General features: G+C 37.4%; 1 protein-coding gene across 2 annotated transcripts; it reads right to left on the reverse strand.

Annotated features, from left to right (window-relative positions):
* On the reverse strand, positions 1 to 27,807 carry FAM199X (family with sequence similarity 199, X-linked). Of its 2 annotated transcripts, none has more exons than XM_047715921.1 (6): positions 27,291 to 27,807; positions 18,060 to 18,279; positions 8,082 to 8,231; positions 7,673 to 7,834; positions 4,441 to 4,578; positions 1 to 3,008 (listed from the first exon to the last, which is right to left on the reverse strand). In XM_047715921.1, exons 1-6 carry the CDS (start codon positions 27,485 to 27,487, stop codon positions 2,838 to 2,840), a joined length of 1,038 nt encoding a protein of 345 aa, XP_047571877.1. In that variant the 5' UTR covers positions 27,488 to 27,807; the 3' UTR covers positions 1 to 2,837. The 2 variants fall into 2 exon arrangements, with proteins under 2 accessions (XP_047571877.1, XP_047571876.1); XM_047715920.1 differs by having other exon boundaries at positions 4,312 to 4,578.
* Between the last annotated feature and the right edge of the window lie 79 nt (positions 27,808 to 27,886).

Here is a 27,886-nt window from a genome sequence, read left to right on the forward strand (position 1 = left end):
CATTAGGCTCCCTGCTTGGCAGGAAGCCTGCTTCTTCCTCTCCCACTCCCCCTGCTTGTGTTCCCTCTCTCCCTGTGTCTTTCTCTGTTAAGCAAATAAACAAAATCTTTAAAAAAAAAAAAAGATCTCTAATAAAATGTTGTTTGAAAAGTTTGAGGGAACTTTATCATGCCCTAAGTTAATAAAGGCTATGTTTAAAGGGGTGGAGAAACTTATTTGCTCCGGTGTCAATTCTCTACAGATGACAACTGACACTGGAGCAAATAAGCCTCACATTTTTATTAATTGATTAGTTTAGATTTACATTTAAAAAGAAAAAAATACTGAGTTGGATCGGTCTTAAACTCAGAAATATACCAGAGTGAATAAATTATTACTTATTCCAAGAACGAAAGAATTCCAACTTGAATTATCTACATGAGATATTAAAACAGAAAAAACACAGTATAGCACATTAACAAAAACAAGAGAACTTTGTCTTTTACTGCTGTTTTTTTTTAATGGGGAAAAAGATGGCAAAAGACTTTGTAATCTTCCTCTTCCACATCACAAGCAAACCCAAGTTGTTTTTATTTTTTTTTCTTTTAATCAGAGGAATTACTTTCAACCTCCTCTAAACCAACTTTATGGGCAATCTCTAATTTATAGTACTGTAAAGACAGTGTATCCAGATTTACATAAAATTTCATGGCATACTTTACTATAAACACTCAAATCTTTGTAAACTTTTAAAATTGGCTTTGTGGTGCTTTGGTAAACTTGTTTAATAGTGACAAGTTAAATCTAAGGTAATAAGAATATGTGATTGTTGGGAGTGGAAAAATTGGTCTTATTATATCATGACCCTGTTAGGATTTTCTTTTACTGGTTACTGCCAATTGTTTCCAAGTATTTAACAGATAAATGCTGCTCTATGGTCTCCAAAAGTGGCCCGTTTTCCTGGAAGAGTAAGTAAAGAGAACAGACAAGTCATTCTCTGGGATTTTGCTTTTGCTAAGAGCAGACAGAAAATTCAGCTGTATTTGCTCTTCTCTTTTACTCCTCCTATACTTGGAAGGGAAAAACACGAGGTTGACCCTTTTCCACCTTCCTCAAAGTATTCTGGGGTCTGACCTCAAGCTCCCTTTGGGCCCTGTAAGGCTGGTTAGGAGCATCAAAGAAGGGGTAAGTCGAAATTCAGAGGGAGTACTCCAACTGATAACCATATACACATAATTTCATTTTAGTAAAATTTTTAAGTATGAGTTTAGTACTCTTCAAAATCTACCATACCACAGACCTCAGCAAAGCTGCAATTCATCAGTTTTCATCCTCAGTTTCAATTCTTTAACCTTCAAGAACTAAAGTAAAATCAAGTTTTCAAAACACATGATTGTAAGCAAAGCTTAAGCTTTTATATCAACTGAGAATTAAGAATTTAAATCCACCTCTTTCTTAATGAGTCACTTGATATGATAAAGTTAAAAAAAGTAAAAATCCTATCAACCTTTGACTCTAGAGTTTAAAAAAATATTGATTACAACTCCTGCTACAGACTCATGATTACCTCCCGTTATCCACAATAAAAAGAAAATCATGGAAGTCAGAAAGCAGCTTGATTGTCAGTAGTATCAGTTTCCATCTTCTTTAACCCATGTGAATGTTTAAAGACATTTAACATGTGGCAGAAGAAAAGGAATCACACTACTTCTAATATTCATGATAACAAACTCTCCATGAAAACATTTAAAGAAACTCCATGATTTCACATCTAAAATTAGACTTCTATTAATAACCAACAAGCTACAGTTTCTCACTGCTCTGTGTATTTCTAAATGATTTATAGAGAAGTTCAGGAGAACTGTAAGGGTTTTCTTTAGTTAACTTTGAACATTATTAACCTGTTCACATGCCAGAAGCTGTTATACCAAATATTTAAAAATTAGAGCTGTGCTGGGGAAAAAATGACCTACAAAAAGAAAAGACATAGTTTCTGCCTTTGAGACAGCTTCACAGCCTAAAATTCCAAAAAGCAGCAGAAAAGCAGAATAGGTTTTGTTTGCTTTCTCCATTTGAATATTAATCAATATAGCATCAAGTCTAAAGTTCAACTACTAGTAACATTATTTCCTCAGTAGTCATCACTTACAATAGGATTCTAAATTTACTTTAAGTGAAAAACAAACCTAACAGAAAAGACATTAGGGCCTGTTATTAAACCTTTAAGTTAATAACAAATGAAAACAGAACTAAACCTAATGAAGGCACTATTGTAAACAGCAATCCACACCCGATCCCCACAACCTCAAAAAAAGATTTTCACTAGGAATTGAGAATTATACTATGGCCCTTTAGAAAAAGCAAACAAAGGAACTGTAACATTAAAAAGCAAACTGAATTATGATCACTATGTATGTACCTATACTGACATAATAAACTACTTGCCAGTAGTACCTTGAAATTTCCTTAACTGTGAAAGTACTAGTTCTTGAAAAAGCCCACTTAAACCACCCTAAAGTCTAAATAGTCAAGACATTTACTAAATTAGTGGTTCTTTAAATGAGAGCTGGGTGCAGCAGAATAACCTGGTGCTTGTTAAAACACAATGCTGGGCGCCCCTCCCCCATGGTTTCTGATTCACTGCATCTGAAATGGGGCCTGGCAGTATGCATTTCTAACAACTTCTCAGGTGATGCTGAAGCTGCTGGTCCGGGGACCACCTGCTGAGAAGCACTGGCCTAAATTATTAATAGTACATCAGCACAGCCCTAACCAAAAGTTTGGTCAAGATGCATGTAAACAAATAAAAGGGTAGAATACTTAAATACTTAGAAAGACCGCTGATAAATTCACCCTTATTACATCAAAACATCTACATCTGCTTCATGGTCTTCCTCAGTCACTTTCAAGGACAGCACTTCTTCATTAAGGAAGAGCCCACTGAGCCTCTCCTTCCGAGCCTGCCTCTGCTCTTTGAGCTGCCTCTTGCGTAAAGCCTTCTGCTGTAACTTCCGCTGCTTGGATCGCTTCTGTCAAAATAAAAATTTCTAAATCAGTAATATTCAGTTCTGGCATATCCACCCCAGAATATTTTATGGATCAAATTCTGTATTTTCAGGATCTCTGGAGATGTCCAAATTCCTCTGCAGGATGATCCTGGTTCCAGTAAGTGAGCCATTGGCTTAGACTGGAAAATGATTCTTCAAGATTCTATTTTTATACTATTTGACCCGTGAATCTTAGGAAGAACTGAAACCTGATCATTTTGCCTAGTTATGGATAATCAGTCATTTCAAAGTTTTTTTTTCCCAAAATTAAGGTACATTGGTGTAACTGCAGAGTGAACACATAATAAACAATACTGAATACCAATGTAGAGACCATTGCCAATATCTCTAATGCTTACACTTTTAAGGTGTTTTTCATCCAAAAGCACTAGCAATTTTACAATGGCTGGGAAAGAATCATGTCTTTTCCACATTAGGCAAATACCATCTTAAAAGCCCATTAGAAATCCAGTGGGTACTCCATTCCTTGTCAGTGGTAAACTGATGGAAAAAAGGAATGACCACATATCCAGAGGAATCCCCTGGCAACCAACAAAGCTGGCTATGTTTCTGCTACTTTGGTAAGAGCCTGGGAAGGAAGGAATGTGTATCTCCTAGTCACCCACTGGGTTCCGTTAAAAGTTACAGAGATACCTTTTTTATCCTTAAGTTGGCTCCAAACTGTCACCACTGCAAGGAACCGAACTTACCTAAGCATCACAAAACCATTCTAAAGACACTTATTAAACCTCCCTATTTTTTTATGTGCCCAAAAGTATTACAAAGAATTCTTCAACTGTAAACAGACAGAAATTAGAGGTGTTATTATATTTTTAAAAGATCTAAGAACAAACATTCAAGATTAAAACACTAAGAAAACATTTAATACACACACACACACACGCGTGCGCGCGCGAGCGACATGCAGAACATTCTTAGGAGCTAATAGACAGCAACATCAGCAACATAGTGAGATCCGCTCAGTAGTGAGTTGCAGCCAGTACTGCAATCTTGAGACTCACTATTTCCATCAATTTATCTTACTTAAAACAGACACAAAAATCAGGTAAAATTGTATGTGATACAGCTGTGGGCCAAAACAGTATTTCAAAGCACTTAGCCGGAAGGGCTTTACTCAGTAGCAGACTATCCTACTTGTTCAATTAAAGCCAAAACCCACAGGCATTCAGAGAGCAAGATAATTTTAACTCTTCAAGAAATTTATACGAAGGAGTACTAATGTTAATATTGAAAGGTAAAGTTTTGTATTGATTAGACATTTTACTTTTGAATCCCGAATCCGCTCTGCTGCACTTGCAGACAAGTTGCTGTCACTGTGTGCTCGACTCATGTTGGCACTGGAGTTTGAAGCAGAGTTTCCAACACTGGACCCACTGCTGCTTGCAGAACTGACCATGCTGGCACTGCTGCTGCTGGCACTGGCACTGGCCCCGCTCACTCCACTGGTGCTTGCACAACTAAAGTTGCTTCTCTTCCAGGCCTCTCTTGCAGGCCGTTGGCGAGGGCTATGCTCCTTGATATAGTTTCTGACCTTGGAACACACAAAAACTGGTCAGTGTCATTCCTCAACATTCTCCCTCAAAATACTGGCAAAAAGAATATTGTACATAATGTAAGACATTATCAGAAGTGCTACAGATGTACTCATCAGGGAAATGCAAATCAAAACTACATTGAATAGCGTCTGGGTAGCTAAGTCAGTTAATGGTGTGCCTTCGGCTCAGGTCATTATCCTGGAGTCTTGGGATCAAGCACCGATCTGGGCTCCCTGCTCAGTGGGGAGTCTACTTCTCCCTCTGCTCCTCCCCTTTGCTGTGTTTTCTCTCTCTCTCCTTTACTCACTCTCTCCCTCAAATAAATAAAAAAACTCTTACAAAAAACCTACAGAGGTAGCACCTCACACCTGTAAGAATGGCTAAAATCAACAACACAAGAAACATCAAGTGTTGGCGAGGATGTGGAGAAAGGGGAACCCTCCTGCACTGTTGGTGGGAATGCAAACTGATGTAGCCATTCTGGAAAACAGAATGGAGGTGCCACCAAAAGCTAAAAATAGGGCTACCCCACGATCTAGCAATTGCACTACCAGGTATTTACCCAAAGAATACAAAAATACTAATTTGAAGGGATACATGCTCCCCCACCATGTTTAAACCAGCATTATCAACAGCAGCCAAACTATGGAAAGAGCCTAAATGTCCATCAACCAATGAATGGATAAAGAAGATGGAGTATGTATATATATAATAGAGTATTGCTCAGCCATCAAAAAGAATGAAATCTTGCCATTTGCAATGACATGGACGGAGCTAGAGAGTATTATGCTAAGTGAAATAAGTCAGAGGAAGACAACTACCATATGATTTCACTCATACATGGAACTTAAGAAACAAGATAAGTGAGAGAGGAAAACCAAGAAACAGACTCTTAACTATAGAGAATAGACTGATGGTTACCAGAGGGGAGGAGGGGAAGGGGAGGAGTTAAATAGGTGATGGGAATTAAGGAGGGCACTTATGAGGAGCACAGGGTATTGTTTGTAGGTGTTGAATCACTCAACTATACACCTGAAACTAATATTACACTGTATGTTAACTAACTGGGATTTAAATAAAAACTGTTAAAAAAATGTTGGATTGGTGGGGCGCCTGGGTGGCTCAGTGGGTTAAAGCCGCTGCCTTCGGCTCAGGTCATGATCCCAGGGTCCTGGGATCGAGCCCCGCATCGGGCTCTCTGCTCAGCGGGGAGCCTGCTTCCCTTCCTTTCTCTCTGCCTGCCTCTCTGCCTACTTGTGATCTGTCTGTCAAATAAATAAATAAAATCTTTAAAAAAAAAAATTAAAAAAAAAATGTTGGATTGGATCCTGGGATAAAACAAGACATTAGCTTAGGGGCGCCTGGGTGGCTCAGTGGGTTAAAGCTTCTGCCTCCAGTTCGGGTCATGATCCCAGGGTCCTGGGATTGAGCCCCGCATCGGGCTCTCTGCTCAGTGGGAGCCTGCTTTCCTTCCTCTCTCTCTGCCTGCCTCTGCCTGCTTGTGAGCTCTGTCTGTCAAATAAATAAAATCTTTAAGAAAAAGACATTAGCTGAAAAACTGTTGTAATCTAAATACAGTCTGTAGATTATTTAATAGTACTGTGTCTATGTTAATTTCTTGCTTTTGATGAATGTACCAAAAAAAGAACTTGGATTGTAATAGATGCTTAAATAATAGTGACAATAAAAAACTAATTATAAAGAAATAAAAATAACATTTATTGAATACACACTTGTGAACCTGGACTATAAACTAGGTTGATCTGTTTGGCTTTTTCTTGAGTTGTAGGCTCTGTGAAGACAAGGATCATTTTTAAACTGTTTTGTATCCTAATATTTAATAGATAATATTGTTAAATAAATAAATCAAATAAAAAAGTGCTAGAGAGATACATAAGTAGACTATAAAGGATGAGAGAAATCTCTAAATGTAGAAACAAGTACCAGAAAAATTGACAGTGTTCAGAATTCTAGAATATATATTATAGAGCTTTATTTTAAAACATATAAAATATAATCAGCAAATGGAAGGCTATAGGCCTCCAGAATTTAGGATTATAAGAAATCACTCGGGGGCGCCTGGGTGGCAGTTGGTTAAGTGTCCAACTCTTGGTTTTAGCTCAGGTCATGATCTCAGGGTCATGATATCAAGTCTTGAGTTAGGCTCTGCACTGAGCATGCCCTCTGCTGGTTTCTTTCTCCTCCCACTGCCCCATCTGCTGCTTGCTCACTCGCTCTCAAATAAATAAATAAATCTTAAAAAAAAAAAAAAAGAAAGAAAACGCTCAGAGAAATTAACCTTAAAACAAATCAGATTTGGCATTTTTTTAAAGGTTTCAATATGATTTAAGTAAGTTGCTGATTATATCTAAGATTAGGGTGTTTCCTAAATCTTAGCTAGGGGCCCATGGTAACTGTCTTCAAATGGAAGGTCCAATTTCAATACTACTGAAAAATGAGCTGGAATGTAGAAAATTATAGTATACCTGTTGAGAGAAATACTGAAATAAAATTTTTATAAATGATGATAAATGCAAAACTTTAAAAAAATGAGAACATAAGTATTCATTCAACTATGTACCAAAAAAAAAAAACCAGAGCAGTACAGACTATTTAGAAGACACCAGAAATGTATATTTCAGCATAGCAAAAGGAAAATTACATTTTACCCTAGCCAGCCTCAATTACTCCATAAGACAACTCAAATCCCTAAATTCAGATGTTCACTCAAGTATAGATAGCCCTCAATAATCAGTATTCTGATTCTGTCAATCACTCTTTTTTAAGGTGAATTAGAATAAATAAATAGCATAACCACCCCTTAAGTGGTAAAATTAAGTTGCAAAGCCTACACAACTAAAAAGAAAGTTCTAGATCCACATGATCCCAGAAAGGCAGGGCCAGGTGAGATGCACCTAAAACCTTACAACCATGTACTCTGAATTACTGCCACCATTTTTTCCCATATTACATTTCATAGCAGTGATTTGGACCTTAATTATTTGTGTATTTTAAAATATTATTCAAGTCTACACACTATAAAATAATGATTTTCTTAACAGCTGTAAAATTTGTATTTTCTTTACATACCTGCTTAAGTTTTTCATCTGTGAGACAGTTAAGTTCAATAATAAACTCACTGTCTGTAGGGGAAATTTGAGCAGAAGGATCAATTATTTTTATAATATCAAGTTGCTCCCGAAGACCCATCTCTGTACTGACTTTACGACTCAGATACTCAATATATTCCACCTACGTGATAAAAAATTATAATAAACAAGATCAGTGCCAAAACCTCTAATATTTTAGTGTGTCATTTATAATGTTTCAAATATCAAAAGCACTTAATGTGATATTCGTTCCCTACAAAACAGTTAAAGCCCCCACTCAGATTGTACAAAGCAATCCATATTTACCCAGTAGCTTTATATAGGCAATACATTGAGCTTTCCAGAGTTTCCACATATATGCTTTCAATTAAGAACATCAAGATCCCTACCTGCTCATCATTTGTCATTGCACTCCAAGGAAGTTCATCTAAATTCCGATGCTTATTTTTCTTTTTAGGAAGCAGGCAAGGTGAACTCGGAATACTAGGTATGACATCAGAAAGTACATCACTCCCACTGGCAATGTCACTGCCTGGTAACTTTATAAAAATAAGAAGGGGTAGGAAAAGCAAAATTTTTCAAAAATACATTTTAAATCCCACAACATATTTCACATTGATTAAAATGACTTTTTAATGACAAATACAGAAAGAGAAGACATTAATTCTGATTCGCTCCTATTTTAGACAAAGCAGCAATATCAACATAATCTTTGTATACAGTCATTTATTCAATGAGATATTTTCCAAAAGCTGAAAATCATAATCAAGACTTGTTAATAAAATGCTAACTTAAGAGTCAATCACCCTTAGGGTTTTTAATTCATGGTGTGAATGTAGGCTAGGGCTCACACAGCATGATGAATGAGGAACACTGGTCTCCATCTCAGGAGATGAGAGTGATCTGCCATGACCTGGCTCTTTGCCCAACACTATGCTGGAGACACTGTCAATATAAAGACAAATAAACCATGGCCCTTGTGCTTAACTCAGTATCAACAACAAGGCAATTAAAATAATTTAAAATATGCTGTTAATACAGAGCAAACCACTTTAAAGATCAGAATTATTTGAAAAATTAGAAAAACTTTTAGAAAAATTAGAAAAATGCTGAGAAAACATGTAGACCAAGGAGAAAAGCAAGCAAGTCTGATACACAGAAAATCTATTTAAAGTGAGATGAACACCAAATAAATGTGCTAAAATTTTACACTGCCTAATAAAAACCAGTTAGAATGGGGTGCCTGGGTGGCTCAGTGGGTTGAGGCCTCTGCCTTCGGCTCAGGTCATGGTCCCGGGGTCCCAGGGTCCTGGGATCGAGCCCCGCATCGGGCTCTCTGCTCAGTGGGGAGCCTGCTTCCTCCTCTCTCTCTGCCTGCCTCTCTGCCTACTTGTGATCTCTGTCTGTTAAATTAAAAAAAAATTCCCTTAAAAAAAACAGAATGGATTTCATTTTTTAACAGCTATCTTGAGTTGTAAGTGATACAAAGAAGAGTACATATCTAATATATATAATTTGAGAACTTTGGACATATGCATACAACCATAAAACCATCACCACAATCAGGGTAAAAAACATATCTATCACCTCCAAAAGTCAGAATGGGTTTAATTTTAAATAAATGTGTTTAGGGACACCTGGCTGGCTCGGTTGGAGAAACATGCAACACTTGATCTCAGGGTGGTGAGTTTCAGCCCCACACTGGGTGTAGAGAGATACTTAAATAAACTTTTAAAATAAATAAGTTTAAGTCATTCATCAGAAACATAATTTCTTCTACAAGGAGTACATAATTTTCAAAGATAATTCTTTCATTTTTACAAGGTACAAAATACTACCTTTTTGTTGTTATTGTCCTGTGCAATTGCATCTGAACTCCAGATGATTACTAGGCTTTTGAAGTTACCAAAAAAGAAAAGCTACTTTAGCCATGAAGATTATTGCAATCACACACATCTGGTCTCCTACTCTCCCTGGAGCACTCATTAATAGGTACAGGGGAGTCAAAGGATTTTAAGTCATGGTCCTTATACAAAAACTTTATACTCCACTGGGGAAGATATTATAATAACACAAACATACAATTATACAAAATGGCAAATGACAAATGCCCGGTTTGAAATGACAGGTTATCAAGAGAAATATCTAGCTGTGAGTTAAAGCTGCAGGATTAAAGCTTCTTCTAGAAGCTTCTTCTAGAGCTACAAGGGGACCAGGCAATGGGGAGTCAATTATACAGAAGGGACTAACAAACAATGATACAAAAATGGGGCTGATCACCATGCAAGGTGACCATAATGCTTAGAATGAAATTGTCTAAGCTACTACTGTTAAAAACCACATTTTCATTTTAAGTCACTGATGAGCCCAAGTATATAAATGACTACCAACAATTTGTATGACTTCCATTAAAAATCTCATTAACTAACACTGCTTTAATTGTTCATTCACTCTTAGCCTTGATGTAATCTATTATGTCTAGTCAGTGTCATGAAAGCATGATAGCTGAATGCATAGATGAAGGCCATCTTTCAGTCTTTAATGTCAAAAAAGAAAATATTTTGCTATTTTCCTTTTGAAAGACTTCAAATCACAACACTACTACATTAAAGAGCTCCCTGGGGTTCCTAAAACAAAATGAAACCGTTCGTATCAGATGAAAGTCCTCCCCTACTTCAAGCTCCTTTGATATATTAGGTAATGGCACTATCAAAATATGTATACTCTCAAAATTTAAGAACAATTTCCACCTAAATCTTTAGTGAACATCTGCTAGTTAACAGAGTAAATGTTAAGTACTTATATTTGTGCCTTTGGTTCTGTTTATGTGTATGTTGGGGGTGGGGGGGGTAAAGAGGGCAACTAGTGGTTCTTTGGCTATTTTTTTTTTTTTCAGGGAGAAGTGAAAAGATGCCAGAGTTCAAATCCCAGTTCTGCTGTTCACTAGCCATGTGATCCTATGGAGGTTAGTTTGCTTCTTTGAGCCCCAGAGTTATGGTTAATGTCACCCATCTCAAAGGATTGCTGAGAAATTTAAATGAGGTGATAGGCCTGGCACAAGGCAACACTCAATAAACAGATGTCTTCCTTTTCCCATCTCTTTCTATTGTTTTGTACCCTGATAAAAGGTAGCATAAGCCATTAGAGAATGCCACATATTGCTAAAGTGGCTGAAATTTCACAAGGTACTCTCAGAATCACAGAATGTGCAAAAGGAGAAGGCATTCAAGTAAGGAGAATAACTTGGTAAAACCATAATTTTTTTTAAAAAGTAGGTTGAGGATAAGGAGACTAATATAATTAAAACAGAAAATCAGTGCTAGGGGACTGAAAGCTCAATGGATGAACAAGCTGTTACATGATATGCAGAAGTAGGCCAGTAACATTTTCTAAGTAGAAGTAACTTGATGAAATTAGTCTTGAGGAAGATAAGTTAAAAAGCAGTATAGGGACAAAATAGAATAAGGAAAGACTGGAAATCAGACAGGAAGTTCTTATTTGATCTAGACTTAGACTAAAATAAACAAAAAATGTGAAGAAAAATGAGAATAAATAGGGAGAATTTCAAACGAAAAATGATTTACAAGGCTTTTTTATAAGATTTTATTTTTAAGTTATCTCAACACACAACATGGTGCTCAAGCTCACAACCTTGGGATCAAGAGTCACATGCTCTTCTGACTGAGACAGCCAGATGCCCAGACAAGACTGTTTGATAACTGAATGGATGATAGTCAGATGACCATTTGTTGAAACCAGAAGAACTGGCCACATTTCAGTCATACAACTCATACAGGGTAATGCACTTAAAAGAACCTCAATTTTTTATAGCAAGAGACCTGAGGCGATATTATAGATCTTCTAGTCCAACACCCTCATTCTACGAATAAGGAAAAATGATGTCTATGGAGGGTTATTATGACTAGTGCCAGTATCCAAAGTAGAACACAAGCCTGGTGCTTTCAACTATGCTGGGATGTCTTGCCTTGCAGGTAGTTTGGAATGAGAGAAGAACACAATTGAATATGGAAAGTTTGTAGTGATAGTGAAAGAATCAAGTGCAAATGTCCTTCAAAATGACAACACTCATTTTTCACTACACTGTAAGACATGTCACAAAGTGGAGTCTATTTTTTTCCATGGAAACACTGTAATTGGAAGTTACATTACTGATCAAGGATTCGGCATCAGATAATAGGTACATTAAATAATAAGGTCATCCAAGTGAAAATGTCAAGTAGTCAACTGGAGATATGGGATTAGAGCTGCAGATGTACATCAGAATTAACTGTATGAGCTCCTGTATATTTATTAGACAAGCAATTTTCCATTTTATATCTCAAGCTAAAAATGTTTAATAATTCTTATTCCATATTTTTCATGGACAATAATATTTAGTATATATTATAATCAGTAATTGTGAGAAGTAGGGAAAATTAAATCAAACCTCTGCCATATCTTCTGAAGTATGCAGCAAAATTTTATGAGTAAGCTCATTTCTGTAACAACTGATGTGTAGTTTCAAATTGCACCTTTAGGTTTCAAGTGTGACAGCTGAATTACTCACTCTTTAAATTTTCTATGGTTCCCTGCTGAACAGTAAAATAATTTCTCAAGCTCTAACACTAGTCAAATAGAGCTTTAATAATAAAAGCACTGCAAGCAAAGAAGACTATTTAAAAAGCAAAATGCTTTGATGCTACTTCACTGTAAGGTTAAAATCCTGCCTTATCGAGTAGTTAGTATTTCTCTTCCCAGAGAATCCATGAATCCTTTATATTTACTTTAGTAGTAACTGAAACATCTGTTAAAAAGATTTAAATGTGGGGCGCCTGGGTGGCTCAGTGGGTTAAAGCCTCTGCCTTCGGCTCAGGTCATGATCCCAGGGTCCTGGGATCGAGCCCCGCATCGGGCTCTCTCCTCAGCGGGAAGCCTGCTTCTCCCTCTCTCTCTCTCTGCCTGCCTCTCTGCCTACTTGTGATTTCTGTCTGTCAAATAAATAAATAAAATCTTTAAAAAAAAAAAAAAGATTTAAATGTAGTTTTTAATCACAACAGAGGTACTAGGAATTTTTAAGTTATAGTTAACAATTTTAATCTATATTAATCCTAACACATAATTTGTAATTATCTTCTTGGATAATTTACTGCACATCAGTACAAGGTACCACAAAGACAAGAGATCATTTTAAACCTTTCAGAATATTTAAATAGCAAATATCCATGGTAACAGAGTACCCACACTCCACTTTCAGAAGTGGGGAAACACATTACTAAGGCAGGCCTTGTTTTTATTACAATGTTCTAGTCAGTCATGTGCATTAATAGTGAGTAGTTGAGGATAGTTTTCCACTCTAACTATGCATGAAATGAGTAAAGAAATCAGCAATTAAAATTAAAAAATCTGCCACTTTGTAACATTATAGATAAGAACTCTAAATCAAAGAAAATAATCAGAAAAAATAATTCTCAAAATTATCAGAACTCCATCCAATTATCTTTATTAAGAATCTTTGTGAATAAATGAAACAAGATGGGATCGGGAGGGAGACAAACCATAAGTGACTCTAAATCTCACAAAACAAACTGAGGGTTGCTGGGGGGAGGGGGGAGGGAGAGGGAGGTGGGGTTATGGACATTGGGGAGGGTATGTGCTATGGTGAGTGCTGTGAAGTGTGTAAACCTGGCGATTCACAGACCTGTACCCCTGGGGATAAAAATACATTATATGTTTATAAAAAAAAAAATTGCAACCACCAGGGTCAATTATCTGATTCCTAATTACAACTTCCATGTGTGGATAATCTTGGACTAAAAAAAAAAAAGAATCTTTGTAGTAGTCTGGTTTTATTTTATTTTTAATTTTTATTTATTTTTTTAATTTCTTTTCAGTGTTCCAGAATTGTTTATGCACCACACCCAGTGCTCCATGCAATATGCGCCCTCCATAATACCCACCACCAGGCTCACCCAACCTCCCACTCCCCACCCCTCCAAAACCCTCAGATTGTTTTTCAGAGTTCACAGTCTCTCATGGTTCGTCTCCCCCTCCAATTTCCCCCAACTCCCTTCTCTCCATCTCCCAATGTCCTCCGTGTTATTCCTTATGCTTCACAAATAAGCGAAACCATATGATAATTGACTCTCTCTGCTTGACTTATTTCACTCAGCACAATCTGATTTTAAATACAAAGTGTGCACTTAAAAAAATGATGCACAGAATAAAAAGGTAACCACACAAAGATGTTTACTGCTGTGTTACCAGTAGTAGAAAAAATTTTGAAACAGATGTAAAAGGGGAATGATCTCACAATTTCTGGCACCAGGAATAGTACAGTGCCAGGAATAGTACCAGGAATATTATACAGTCACTAAAAGAGTTATTATGAAGGTCATGAAAAAGTTTATATGTTAAATGAGAAAACTGTATTATAGTACATTATCCAGAAGAGAAAGGAATACTTCCTAACCCATTCTATGAGTCCAAAGCAATACAAAGACATCACAAGAAAACTACAGACCAATATCCCTTATGAATGCAGATGCAAAAATTCTCAACAAAATACTAACAAATGAAATGCAGCAGCATATTAAAAAGAACATAAAACATGACCAATTCAGATTTATTCCAGGAACATAAGGGTGGGTCAACATACAAAAGTCAATGTAGTACATCATGATCGTCTCAATAAATGCAGAAAAAGCATTTGACAAAATCTAAATAGTTCTTTCAGATAAAAATAATGAACAAACTAGGAGTAGAAGGGAAATTCCTTAATATGATGAAAGGCATTTATGAAAAACCTACAGCTACCATTATGCTCAATAGTGAAAAACTGAATGCTTCTCTCTTAAGATCAGAAAAGACAAGGATGCCCATTTCTGCAACTTCTATTCAACACTGCACTGGCCATCTAGCCAGGGGAACTAAGCAAGGAAAGAAAGAGCTACCCAGACTAGAAAGGAAGAAGAAAGCCTATCTCTATTCACAGATGACAAGATTTAAAACACAGAAACTCTAAAGAATCCACACAGAGAAAAAAAATCATTTAAGCTAACAAATGAGTTCAGCAAAGTGGTAGGATTAAAAAAAATCAATATACAAAAATCAGGTTTATTTCTACACACTAGCAATGAACAATGCAAAAATGAAATTAAGAAAACAATTCCGTTTTCTACAGCATCAAAGGAATAAAACATGTAGGAATAAATTGAACCAAGGAAGTACAAAGCTTGGACACTAAAAATAACAGATTTGATGCAATCCCTACCAAAATTCTAACTGCCCTTTTTGCAGAAATGGACAGCCCGATTCTAAAACTCATGTGGAATTGCAAAAGGGATCCCCAATAGCCAAAACAATCTTAATAAAGAACAAAGAACCTCATGCTTCCTGATTTCAAACTTTACTATAAAGCTTGAGCAATTAAAATAGTACAGTACTGGCATAAGGAGAGACATACATATTAATGGGACAGAATCGACAGCCCAGAAATAAACCTACTCATCTATGACCAATTCATTTCCACAAGGGTACCAAGACCATTCAATAAGCAATGAATATAGTCTTTTCAACAAATCATGTTGGGACAACTGAATATCTACATGCAAAAGAATGAATTTTTACCCCCATCTTCTCCCATATACAAAAAATAACTCAAAATGGTTCAAAGACTAGGTGTAAAAACAAAAACTATAAAACTCTAAGAAGGAAACAGGCGAAAATCTGTATGACCTTGGATTAAGCAATGGTTTTTTAAAATATGACATCATAAGCACAGAACTGAAAGAAGAAATAAACTGAACATTACTAAAATTAAAACCTTTTGTGTGTCAAAGGACAGTATCAAGTAAAAAGACAATCCACAGTAAAGGAAAGATCTTTTGTGAATCATGTATAAGGGTCTAGTAGCCATAACATATAAAGAACTCTTTCAATTCAACAATAAAAGACAACACAAATTAAAAATGGGCTAAGGATTTGAATAGACATTTTTCCAAAAAAGAACACCAATCACCAGCAAGCATATGAAAAATAAGTACATGAAAAGATGCTCAACATCATTACTTATTAGGGAAATGCAAATTAAAACCAAAATGAAATACCCCTTTATATACAGTAGCATGGTTGTCATCAAAAAGACACACAATACTAAGTTTTGGCAAGGACATGGAGCAATTAGAAGTTTCATACATTGCTGGTGGAAATGTAAAATGGTACAGCCACTTTGGAAGACACTTTGGAAGTTCCTCAAAAAGTTAAACATAAAGTTATCACATGACTCAGCAATTCTACTCCTAAGTGTATGTACAAGAGAATTACAAATATATATCCACAGTATGTCAACTATACTTCAATAATAAAAAAGACACATCCATATAAAAACTTATATCTGAATGTTTACAGCAGTATATTCATAATAGCTGCAAACTGGAAACCAACCATTAGCAGATGAATGGATAAACAAAATGTGACGTGTCCCTATCTATTAAGCAATGAAAAGGAATTAGTGTGGACTGAATGTGTGCACCCTCCCTACACCACCACCACCACCAAATCCCTATCTTGAAGCCCTAATCCTCAGTTTGGAGGATCTGGGGTAGGGCTTTGGGTGATAATTACATTTACATGAGGGTAGACCCCCCCCATGATGGAATTGGTGACCGTAATTATAAGGGGATGAAGAGAGCACAGCTTGCTCTCTCTCCCCTCTCCATGTGAAGATAAAACAAAAAGCAGCCATATGCAAACCAGGAAAAGGATCCTCTTTAGAATCTGACCATTATGGTATTCTGACCTTGTACTTTTAGCCTCTAGAGCTGTGAGAAATAAATGTTTGTTGTTTAAGCCACCCAGTCTATGGTATTTGTTATAGCAGTTAAGCTAAGACAGAAATGAAGTACTGTGACACACTACAACATGGATGAACCTTGAAAACATGCCAAGTGAAAGAAGCCAGACACATATTATATGAGTACATTTATATGATATGTAAAAAAGCACACCCATAGACAAAGTAGATTAGTGGATGCCAGGTGATGGAGGTGATGAAGGCAGGGGGAACTGGTAGTATCTGCTAACAGGTATGGATTTCTTTTTAGAGTGATGGAAATGTACCTGAATTAGATAGTTGTGATGGCTGTACACTGTGAATATATTAAAAATCACTGAATTATACAATTTAAAATTATCAAAATGGCAAATTTTATCTCAATTTTTTAAAAGCTAAAAATATTTTAATTTTTTATGCAAATCGTATTTACAACTGTACATAAAATAGAAACATCTGAAATAATATAAAATATAAAAAGAGGTGTTTTAGATTTGTTTTCCTCTTTAAAAACTCTTAATTTTCAGTGTTGCATTTTTATAACAAGAAAAAACTGAAACCAATCTAAATATTCATGATTAGAGAATAGATTAAATAAATTGTGATATAGCTATTGAAAAGAATGAGATGTTAGTTGCAAAAAAGCAAAGGGCCAAACTGGCTGAAATATGATTCCATTTGTGTGTTTTTAACACTGTGCAAACATACTTGTATCTGTACAAGCTCTTAACAGTGGCAACCAGAGCAGAGTGGGACTTGGAGAACTGTTTTTAACTTCATGCCAGTCTGTCTTCCTATTTTAATAAGAAAATGTTTGAAATAAAATAATATTTGGTTCCTCCTTTGGAATTTAACTTCCAAGATTTGAATGGCTTTCAAACATAGGAGGCATTCAAGTATCTGTTGATTAACATTAGCTATACGCAAGGAAAGCTTCCTCAAATGTTACTGTCTTTTACAATCAGAAAATGGATGTTGCAATAACATGATTTCCATTTTCTGATAGACTGCACTCATTATAAGGCAGAATTTCCAAACAATTTGCCACAAAGCCGTTTTACACGGCATATATGCTACACACACAAAACACTGTAGGGCAAAAAACAGCTCTACTATGAAGAGATTAAAAAATGAGAAATTATATTTCTGACAACAGAACCAAAGCTTATGTTTTTATGATAACAGTGGTTTGTGATCTTAGATATATAGAACATAACCCTGATGCAAAGATATTGTGTCCATAAGGACACAAAGGCTATTTACTATAAATGCAGGAAGAACACAGTTGCTTGGATACACGTGTAGAAAAGTAGATGATATATACTAATGGGAACATTATACAAGTATTAAATCACATGAAAATCCACAAAAGGGTATCTGTAGCATCAGAAGCCTAAATTGTACATTAGCAAAAAAAAATGATACATATTCCATCTAATTCTTAATGTTGCCAGGGATGAAAATATCAAAATACAAATTCATTATTCTATTTATGGAGTAATAATGGTAATACAAGGGGGGAAAAAAACAAACCTACCTGCCATTCAAACTCACTATCTGACCAATCCCAGTATGTGCTAATAGAAGAAGAGACATCACTGCAGACACTCCCCTCAGGGAATAAATCAAAAGAAGTGAAGTCTTGATCATCTAACAGAGAATAGCAATCATCTTGATCTCCAACAGAAACTGATGAAAATAGCTCCTCACTGCACTCTGAGCTGGCAACACTTGTTCCACAAGAAGTTAAATTCCACCTTAAAAACACAACACAAAAGAAATCACAACAGGAACTCCAGAATCCACACAATTTTAAGATATTAATAGGAGATACATTCAAGACATTTATGAAGAATGTAAATATATTTTTTAGGTATGACAATGATATTGTGATTATTTTCAAAGGAGCCCTTATCTTGTAAAGATGTATACTAAAACATTTATGAATGAAATATATTTGGGATTTTTCACAAAATAATAAGGGGAATAAGGAATGAAGAGTGCTATAAAACATATTGCCATATGTGAATAACTGTTAAGCTGGGTGATAGATATATGAGGTTCATTACACTATTCCCTTTACTCTTGTATTTGTCTAAAAATTCGTGTAATAAAATATTTTAAAAGAAAATTGTATCTAGGGCTGCCTGGGTGGCTCAGTTGGTTAAGCATTGTGCCTTCAGCTCAGGTCATGATCCCAGGGTCCTAGGATGGAGTCCCACATCGGCCTCCTGGCTCAATGGAGTCTGCTTCTCCCTCTGCCTGCCTCTCCCCCTGCTTGTGCGCACTCTCTCTCTCTGACAAATACATAAAATCTTTAAAAAAAGAAAATTGCGTCTAAATTAAGAATAAAGTAAAACACCTTCATCTATAAACAACACATATAGCATAGTGATTATGAATACACTCTGAAGTCAGACTGACTTCAAATTTTTGCTGTTGTTTGACTGCTGCTTGATCTTAAGCAAAACATAGTGTCTTCAAGCCTGAGTTCTCATCTTCAAGAGTTATTATGAAGATTACACAGGAATGCATACAGAAGTCTTAGAATAAAAAGTGCTCAATAAACGTTAGTTGTTGTTGTTGTTATTATATTATTATTATTACTAAAGGAAGAAGGTAGCCACAGCAGGGCAATAGAAAAGCAAAAAGTATACAGAAGTTCAAAGCATGTTTAAATAACTTTTATGTATCAATGCTATACAAGATCATTGCAAAGACATTAGAATAAGAAAGGAGTGATAAACCAGCAATTCCATTACCCAACAATAACTAATCCATAGTATTTTGGTACATGCATATATATCTTTTATAGAATCAGCATCCTGCACACATGCATGCACAAACACACACACATATATACATATTTCAGTATCCTGCTTTCTTCACTTAATATTATATATTAAACATTTCCCTATGACTATTACTTAAAAACATTTTGATGCCTATATAACATTCTACTAATTAAAAAGTCTCATGATTTACTTAATCTTATTCCTTCAATAATATTTAGGCTGTTTCCATTTTTTTTGGTATTACATATAATACCAAGATGAACTTTTTTGTTTCTAATTATTTATCAAAATACATATAATCTTTCAGGATAGATTACTTGAAAGTACTGAGTCAAAGGATATGACCACTTCTAAAGGTCTTATCATATTTCGTTAAATGCCCTTCTGAAACATTGCACCAACTACACTCCCTGAAGCAGTATATAAAACATGCTCATTTCACCACAATCTTAATAGCAGTAGAATTTTAATTTTTAAAGTTTGACCTATCTGACAGGGGGAGAAAACATTTTTTAAAAAGATCCTATTTATTTATTTGTTAGAGAGTGAGTGAGAACGGGCAGGGGGAGAAGCAGGCTTCCTACTGAGCAAGGAGCCCAACACAGGACTCAATCCCAGGACCCTGGATCATGACCTGAGCGGAAGGCAGATGCCTAACTGACTGAGCCACCCAGGCGTCCTGGAAAAAAAAAATTTTATATCAACTTTTATTTCTTCAATTACTGGCAAGATCAAATTTTTAAATGTTTATCAGCTATTTTGTCCTAGTGTTTTTCTATGTGTTAATGTTTTCTTTACTGATTCTATGAGTTCTTGATGCATTAAGAATATTAACACTTTGCTTGTGGTATTTGTTGCTGGCTTACTTTTGTCTTGAAATCTACAAATCTGTTTTCTTTTGTGAATTTCCACTAGCTTCATACTATTAACAAGATAATCTTTATTGCTTAGGCAGCAGTCTAGGGAATTAATCCTTAAGATAATTACTTAGTATATCTGATACTAATAAGATACTGAAATAATGACTTCCTGAAGAAAATCCTGTTACTTCCTATTACTAGGTTGTTTCTCATCCTTATTAAATCCATTTTTTTGAACCATGTTTTTCATTTTTTAACTCCCCCCCCTTATTTTGTACTATTAATCTTAACTTCAAAGTTCTTGATTTACAAAATTTAGGCAATTTGACATTTTTATGGCACTTTTTCCTTTGAGCTAAATGTAGAATATTTTAAAGGATCAAAACACACACAGACACTCTCTAAACTATTATGGTTCAGTAACTATCAGTACGGATGTCAATATGCTTTGTTAAATAGGCAAAATCTAAAATTCACCTAACATCTTAGAATACCTTGTAATATTATCTAGTTTCATCACATGCTTCCTAGGCAGGCAGTATCCTCATATTTTTTTTTTAAAGATTTTATTTATTTATTTGACAGACAGAGATCACAAGTAGGCAGAGAGGCAGGCAGAGAGAGAGGAAGGGAAGCAGGCTCCCCGCTGAGCAGAGAGCCCAATGCGGGGCTCGATCCCAGGACCCTGGGATCATGACCTGAGCCGAAGGCAGAGGCTTTAACCCACTGAGCCACCCAGGCGCCCCTATCCTCATATTTTTAAAAAAATCAACAAACCTAGTAGAATTAACCAAATTTTTCAGGATGTACAATAAGGGAATATAAAAGCTAAAAAATGATAATCACTCTTCTAGACCTAGTAAACCATCATCTATGTTGTATTCTGTGCAAATTTTTTTTTGTGTCTTCAAACTGCATGTGAGCTTTTTCAATCTTTATTCATTCACCCACACAACAAACATTTAGTGTCTCATGGGCCAAGTACTGTGTTATGTGGTAGGAACAGCTGTTAGGTAATTTTTTTATGAAAATTTTTTTCTGAGCTTGCAAAAATTCAGTAGAAATGTGCTTCCCTCCATGACTAATAATGACTTTCCTTTTCAAAAGACTAGATCACTGACAAGACAGGAATTTGCTTGGTTTTGTGCTCTTAATATAGAGGAAAATCAGTATGTTTCTCAGTTTTCTAGGTCCATGACTTTGTAACAGATTTAACAGGATTCTGGATATTCTTAGAAGCTTTTGTTTCTTTTTCTTTTTCCTTTTTTAAATTAACAGTTGTAAGAACACTGGGTTCATACCATCATTCAAACCAATCATTTACAAAATAGAAAAACAATATTTTTACTACTAGAGATTTTTTTAAATTCTATTATAATTTCCAAATATTGTTATTATGACTTTAAGGCAATGTGAACAAAAACAAAGCAGGTAGTACTTTTATCCACTGCCGGTGAGATTATTTGGTACTCTGTGTGTGTGTGTGTGTGTGTGTGTGTGTGTGTATATATCAAGAGCTTCAAAAAAAGTTCATCCTTTGGACTCAGTAATTGCCATTTCAGGAATCTATCACTTCCCCAGATAGAAATTGGGGGAAAAAATGTTATGCTCAAACATATCTAAACAATATCATTTATAGCAGCCAACAAAGGAAAAGAAATGCCCCCCCCAAATATGGGGAAACTAAATAACATATCTAAATAATGGTGTTTTTTAATCATTAAAAATTATATTTTCAGGGGGCACCTGGGTGGCTCAGTCAATTGGGTACTCGACTCTTGATTTCGGCTCAGGCTATGATCTCAGGGTTGTGAAATAGACAGACGATGCCCCCCCCACCCCGTGGGGTTTGGTGCACTCACTCTCTGCGGAGATTGCTTGAGATTCTCTCTCTCCCTCTGCCTCTCCCCCCACTCACACGTTCTCTTGCACTCTCTAGAATAAATAAAATCTTTTTTTAAAAATTATATTTTCAGGGGCACCTGGGTGGCTCAGTCAGTTAAGCATCTGCCTTTGGCTCAGGTCAGGATCCCAGGGTCCTGGGACTGAGGCCTCATGCCCCCAACTCATGTTCTCTCGCTCAAATAAAAAAAAAAAAATTTAAGGATTTTATTTATTTGACAGAGAGAAACAGCCAGAGGGAACACAAGCAGGGGGAGTGGGAGAGGAAGAAGCAGGCTTCCCACTGAGCAGGGAGCCTGATACAGGGCTTGATGCCAGGACCCTGGGATCATGACCTGAGCCAAAGGCAGATGCTTAACGACTAAGCCACCCAAGCACCCCAAAATCCTTAAAAATTTTTTTAAAAATTTTAAATTAAAAATTATATTTTCAGACTATTTTTTGAAAAGAAAAACACTAAAATATAAATGTAAAAACCTGGTCACAAATTATATATAACCTGATCCTGATTTTTAAAAATTATATATAAACATAAAAAGAACATTAAAAGTAACATCAAAATGTTGACAGTTGTTATCTTTACTGAAAGGGGTTATGAGTGACCTTTGCAGTTTTGTATATGCCAATTTTCTTTTTTTTCAAAATCTTATTTATTTATTTGACAGGGAGAGAGAGATAGTGAGAAAGGAAATATATGCAGGGGTAGTGGGAGAGGGAGAAGAAGACTCCCTGCTGAGCAGGGAGCCCGATGTGGGGCCTGATTCCAAACTTGGGATCATGACTTGAGCTGAAGGCAGACACTTAATGACTGAGCCACCCACACGCCCTTGCATATGCCAATTTTCTAAAGTGAGCTTTTGTAATAAAAATTTAAGAGTGATTCTTTTAGACTGTTTTGTTGGTTTCAAATATGTCATAAATGACCACTGTGTGCATGTGCTCAGCACTGAACTATTCAAATCTGCAAAGCCCTTATATCTTTTTCCAGTAGGAGAAAGCTACCTGATGCTAACTAAGATCCTAGCTATAACCATAAAACTATTCGCAAAGAAGACTTTCTACTTTAAAAAAGAAAAACGTTGAAAAGAATCCTATTGAAATGGAGTTTAATGCAATAACTAGGCTTGCTGCCCAAATTTTAGTTTAAAAAAAAAAAGTAAAGCCGAGAACATTTATCAGCAAATCTTATCTGCCAAAATCCCCATATAGCCACCCCCAACCTCTGCTACAACTTTGGAGCACAATAGGCCATCAAGGCCCCAAGTCAGAGCAGATGACACAATCCCCTCACTATACTCAAATTCTCACCTCTCCTCCTAGTGATCTCAATTGTCTTGGTATTATTATCCATCCCTCTTACCCTCTCTATAGTCTTAGAAGTAAAAAACATTCCATGCAATTTCTAAGAATAAATATTCCATTCATGTTCTGAGTTCATCCCAGCCATCTCCTGTCATCTCACACTTCTCTCATATTTTCAATTTCTCCCTTTCCTGTGGGCTGCTTCTAAGGAGCTAAAAATTTCTATCCTTGAAAAAGAGAAAACTAAACAAGGCAAACAACAACAACGAAACCTATCCTGCCAATAGGGTGCACAAAAGTGAGACACTAGGTGCCTGGGTGGCTCAATTGGTTAAGCAACTGCCTTTGGCTCAGGTCATGATCCTGGAGTCCCAGGACTGAGTCCCCACATCAGACTCTCTGCTTGGCAGGGAGTCTGCTTCTCCCTCTGACCCTGCCCCTTCTCAGGCTCGCTCTCTCAAATAAATAAATAAAATCTTTAATAAAATAAGAAAAAGTGAGACACTGTCCTCTCATTTTTCACAATTATTCAATGTGAAAGTACTGATGTATTACTAAAAGATGAAGAGAATAACACATCTGGTAGTTCATATTAACCTCCTTCACCTCACAATTTAATTACAGCACTTACCAAGATCATAATTTTTTCAATTTAGTAAATGACTTCCTTTTTTGATAATGGTGGAGGTTGCCATCGACAAATGCTAAAAGAAAACCCTAATTACATCAGAAACATCCTGTCCCAAAACCAAACAAAAATGTCTTACACACCACATATATTCCAATTAACATTTAAATTAAAAAATAATTGGAGCGTCTGGGTGGCTCAGTTGGTTAGGTGTCCAACTCTTGGTTTTGGCTCAGGTCATGATCTCAGGTTGAGATCAAGTCCTGCATCAGGTTCAGCACAGAGGCTGCTTGAGCTTCTCTCTTCTCTCCTTCTGCTCCTTCCCCACTCTGGCATGTGCACATTCTTTCTCAAAATAAATACATCTTTAAAAAATAAGTTTCTTGGTTTATCAAAATTTATGTTGTTCTACCAAACTTCCAGACACACCCAACTGGGCCATAAAATCCTAAAAGATACTCCTAGGAATGTGTGAATTCTTAGGAAGGTGGCTGTGTTCATGTAATTTTCCACAGAACCTAGAGTAATGATATGTCATCCTAAGTCACAGGTGACTCTGATATGAACATTATAAACATTCAAACTTAGGGCTCATAAATTAGGAGTGCCCTGAATTCCTTGGTTAACAAAGATTTAAAATATAGCCCAGAGTACAGTAAACGAGCAGGCACAAAACTGCCATCATCATAAGGCTCTTATCAATGGCATTAAATAAGCTCCACAGTTTTCTTATCAGGTAACAAGGAAGAAGCAAGATAAAGGTAAACCAAGTATCTACCAACTAATAAGGTTTTTATTTCCAATAAAATGTGTTTTATAATGACTAAACCCTAAGCAGAACATCAATACTCAACTATAGAGATCTGGTTTTTGAATTGCTACTTGAACTGGTGATGTGAAGAAAAGATATGACACATGCAAATCCAAAATAAAAGAATTCTGTAAACTAAACTTTGCGTACATACATGACTTAGCTGTTTGCTTCTTCCTGAAAAGAACTGACTGGTAGCATACTGTCCTCTCAAATGCCATCTTGAGGAGGGATAGGAAAGAACATTCCAGAATGAGAAAAGATTTAAAAAGCAAGGTAACCTAGGGCAAAAACATCATCTGATGTAAATATTGCTACTTCTGCTTCCCCTAATCTCTGTTGAAAAGGGTACAAAGCAAAATACATTAAACCTTCTAGTGCCATTCCAAGCCTTCAGAAAAGTAGGGTAAGAGATGGAGGTTTTTAAAAAGCAGACAAAATGTTTGACTTGGGAAAACTGGAGTTGAACAAAAACCTCCTCCATCTTAACTGCCCCATTCTGGAAAACAACCTTGGCCTTACCTTGGTCTTAGAAAAGGAATAGAAAAACACAAGAGAAAAAAATGGGAAGGAGAAAAGGGCCAGAACAAGCTGTAAGAAATATATTCTTCTCCTTGCTTCACTCTTCATCACCCCACCAATTTTGGCAGTGCTTACCCTTAGCCTCTTTCCCCACTCCCTTGCCTTCGTCATAGGAACAGGCTAATTCTGGAATCATTTCACTTCCCTGTGTATAGGACTTGCTCCAATGCTGCAAAACTTAAATAACAGTTGCAAAAGTATAATTTTATACTGTTTTCCAATGCAAACAATCCTAAGCACACTTGATTTCATAAATACATTACACCCATTACACATCATGGGTTAAGTAAGCTTCTGTGAGTCAGTCTAAGAAACTATAACAACCATTTATAACATCTGAGCCATTAGTTCTGTTCCAAGTTTCATCACTGGCTCCAAAGAAGTAATCTTGGCCTTGCCTAACTCAGTTTTATGACCTTGAACTTAGTGTTTCCTCTCTGGGCCTCAGTTTCCTCATTTTTGCAATGAAGATTTGGAAGAGTTGTAACAAATTTACTACCACTTCCTTTTCAAATGTGTTATACTGCTGTTCTGTCTATTTAACTATAACACCTGGTTTACAGACTCTAACTTTCTTTTAGATAAGAATCTTATCTTACACACCGCCTGTACCTGGTAGAAGCTCAATAAATCTGTAGGCTGATTTAAGAGGTGGGGGAGGGCATGCAAAAGACATTAAAATGTGGAAGGACTTGTTCATGCTCATATTGTGGATCAGAAATCAGAACTAGACTCCTTAATTCGATGCCATTATTTTCCATAGCTGAACCCATCTCTTCCCTTGTTCTCCACACACCCTCCCAGGCCTTGGTATATATCTCTCCAATATCCACCTATATTCTAGGTTGGGGCTATGTGTACAACATCTTCACATCCCCCACATTTGGTATAACACTCAAATGCTTACATTAGAGAATTCTCCAGAACACTCTAGTTTCCAATAAAATCAGTTATGAGATGCACCCTCTGAGTAAATTTGTATAAGCAAGCCCATCCTAAGCTGAGCTCCATCCCTCCACTGGGGGAGCAAACCAAGGGATAAGCTACATGAAGGAACCTTCCAGATCTAAGCTTACAGATTTTGGCATGGCCTAAAGCGATAAAGCAAAGAGTTCATAAGGAGGAGAAAAAAAAGGACTGTCTGGTTTCCTGGAGCTTCACAAAAAAAAAAAAAAAAAAATTGGGGTTGGAGTGGAAATTGGGCTGTGAGGAAGATTATAAATCAGGAAACTGGGGGCACCTGGGTGGTTCAGCGGGTTAAAGCCTCTGGCTTTGGCTCAGGTCAGGATCCCAGGGTCCTGGGATCGAGCCCCACGTCGGGCTCTCTGCTCGGCAGGGAGCCTGCTTCCTCCTCTCTCTCTGCCTGCCTCTCTGCCTACTTGTGATCTCTGTCAAATAAATAAATAAAATCTTTTTTAAAAATCAGGAAACTGAAGATTCTAGCTTTCAAAGTGCCATCTTTCAAAAGAACCATAGATGGTTTTGAGTCATCCGAAATCTCTAGAGCATACGGAAAATGGAAGGGGTTAAACTTTCTCGGGTGGATGGAAACACGGATGCATCTTAAAACTGAAGGTGCGGATTTGGGATTCTCCCTGCACAGATGAGGCAGGAGGGGAAAGGGAGGCGTCGCTATGGTCAAAAGATGAATGGGGAAAAGGGACCAAGTAAAATGCCGGCCAAAAGGAAAATCGGAGGGCAGGAGTGAAAATAGGGAGGGGGACAGGGAAGGAGCCAGGGAAGGAGCGCTGGTCGGAGGAAGGTGGGGGAGGGGAGGAACGGAAGCGCAGACCCCAGGCGGAGCGCCAGGTTTGGGAGGGACCCAGCGTTCTCCCTTTTGAGGCAGGGGTGTGGGCACTTCGCCCCTGCCCTCAGCGACGGTTCATACCTATTGGTGTGGAAGCGGTGGAGTGGATCCGTGCGATGACAAGAGGAAAGCTGGCAGCCGAAGTCGCTGATGTCCAGGCAGCCTGGCTCCTCGCTCGGGCAGGTGCCTACTCCGCGAGGGGGTCCCAGAAGCGGGAAGGGCTCCTCGGGGGTTAGAAACTTCTCGTATGAAGTGGTGGCCGACGTCTCGTCGGACATGGCTGGAGACGGCCTGGCTTTAGGCTCCCTCTGTGGCCCAGGGCTGCTCCCGCGCCTGCCCCTTCCCCCACTCTAACCTGTCCGCCGCCGCCGCCAAGCCGGGGTGTGCCCACCGGAGCTCGCTAACAGGCTGAGCGCCGCGGCCAGATGCCGCCCAGGGAATGCCGGCCGCGCTAAGAGGCTGCTAGAGGGCACAGCAACGGACTGGCCACCCCGTTAGCAGCTCAGTGGCCTCGGCAACCCTCTCCGTCGCGGCCGCTGCCCGGCCCAGCCCAGTCAGCGCAGCGCAGCGCAGCGCCGCCGCCGCCGCCGCCGCCCGGCCCGCCCCGCCCACCGCGCTCGCCGCTCGCAACTGCTGCAATCCGCCGGCGCCCGCTTGGAGAAGAAAGGGGGTGGGAA

This window comes from Lutra lutra, chromosome X (assembly GCF_902655055.1).
Source record: "Lutra lutra chromosome X, mLutLut1.2, whole genome shotgun sequence".
In the NCBI taxonomy this organism is placed as follows: Eukaryota; Metazoa; Chordata; class Mammalia; order Carnivora; family Mustelidae; genus Lutra; species Lutra lutra.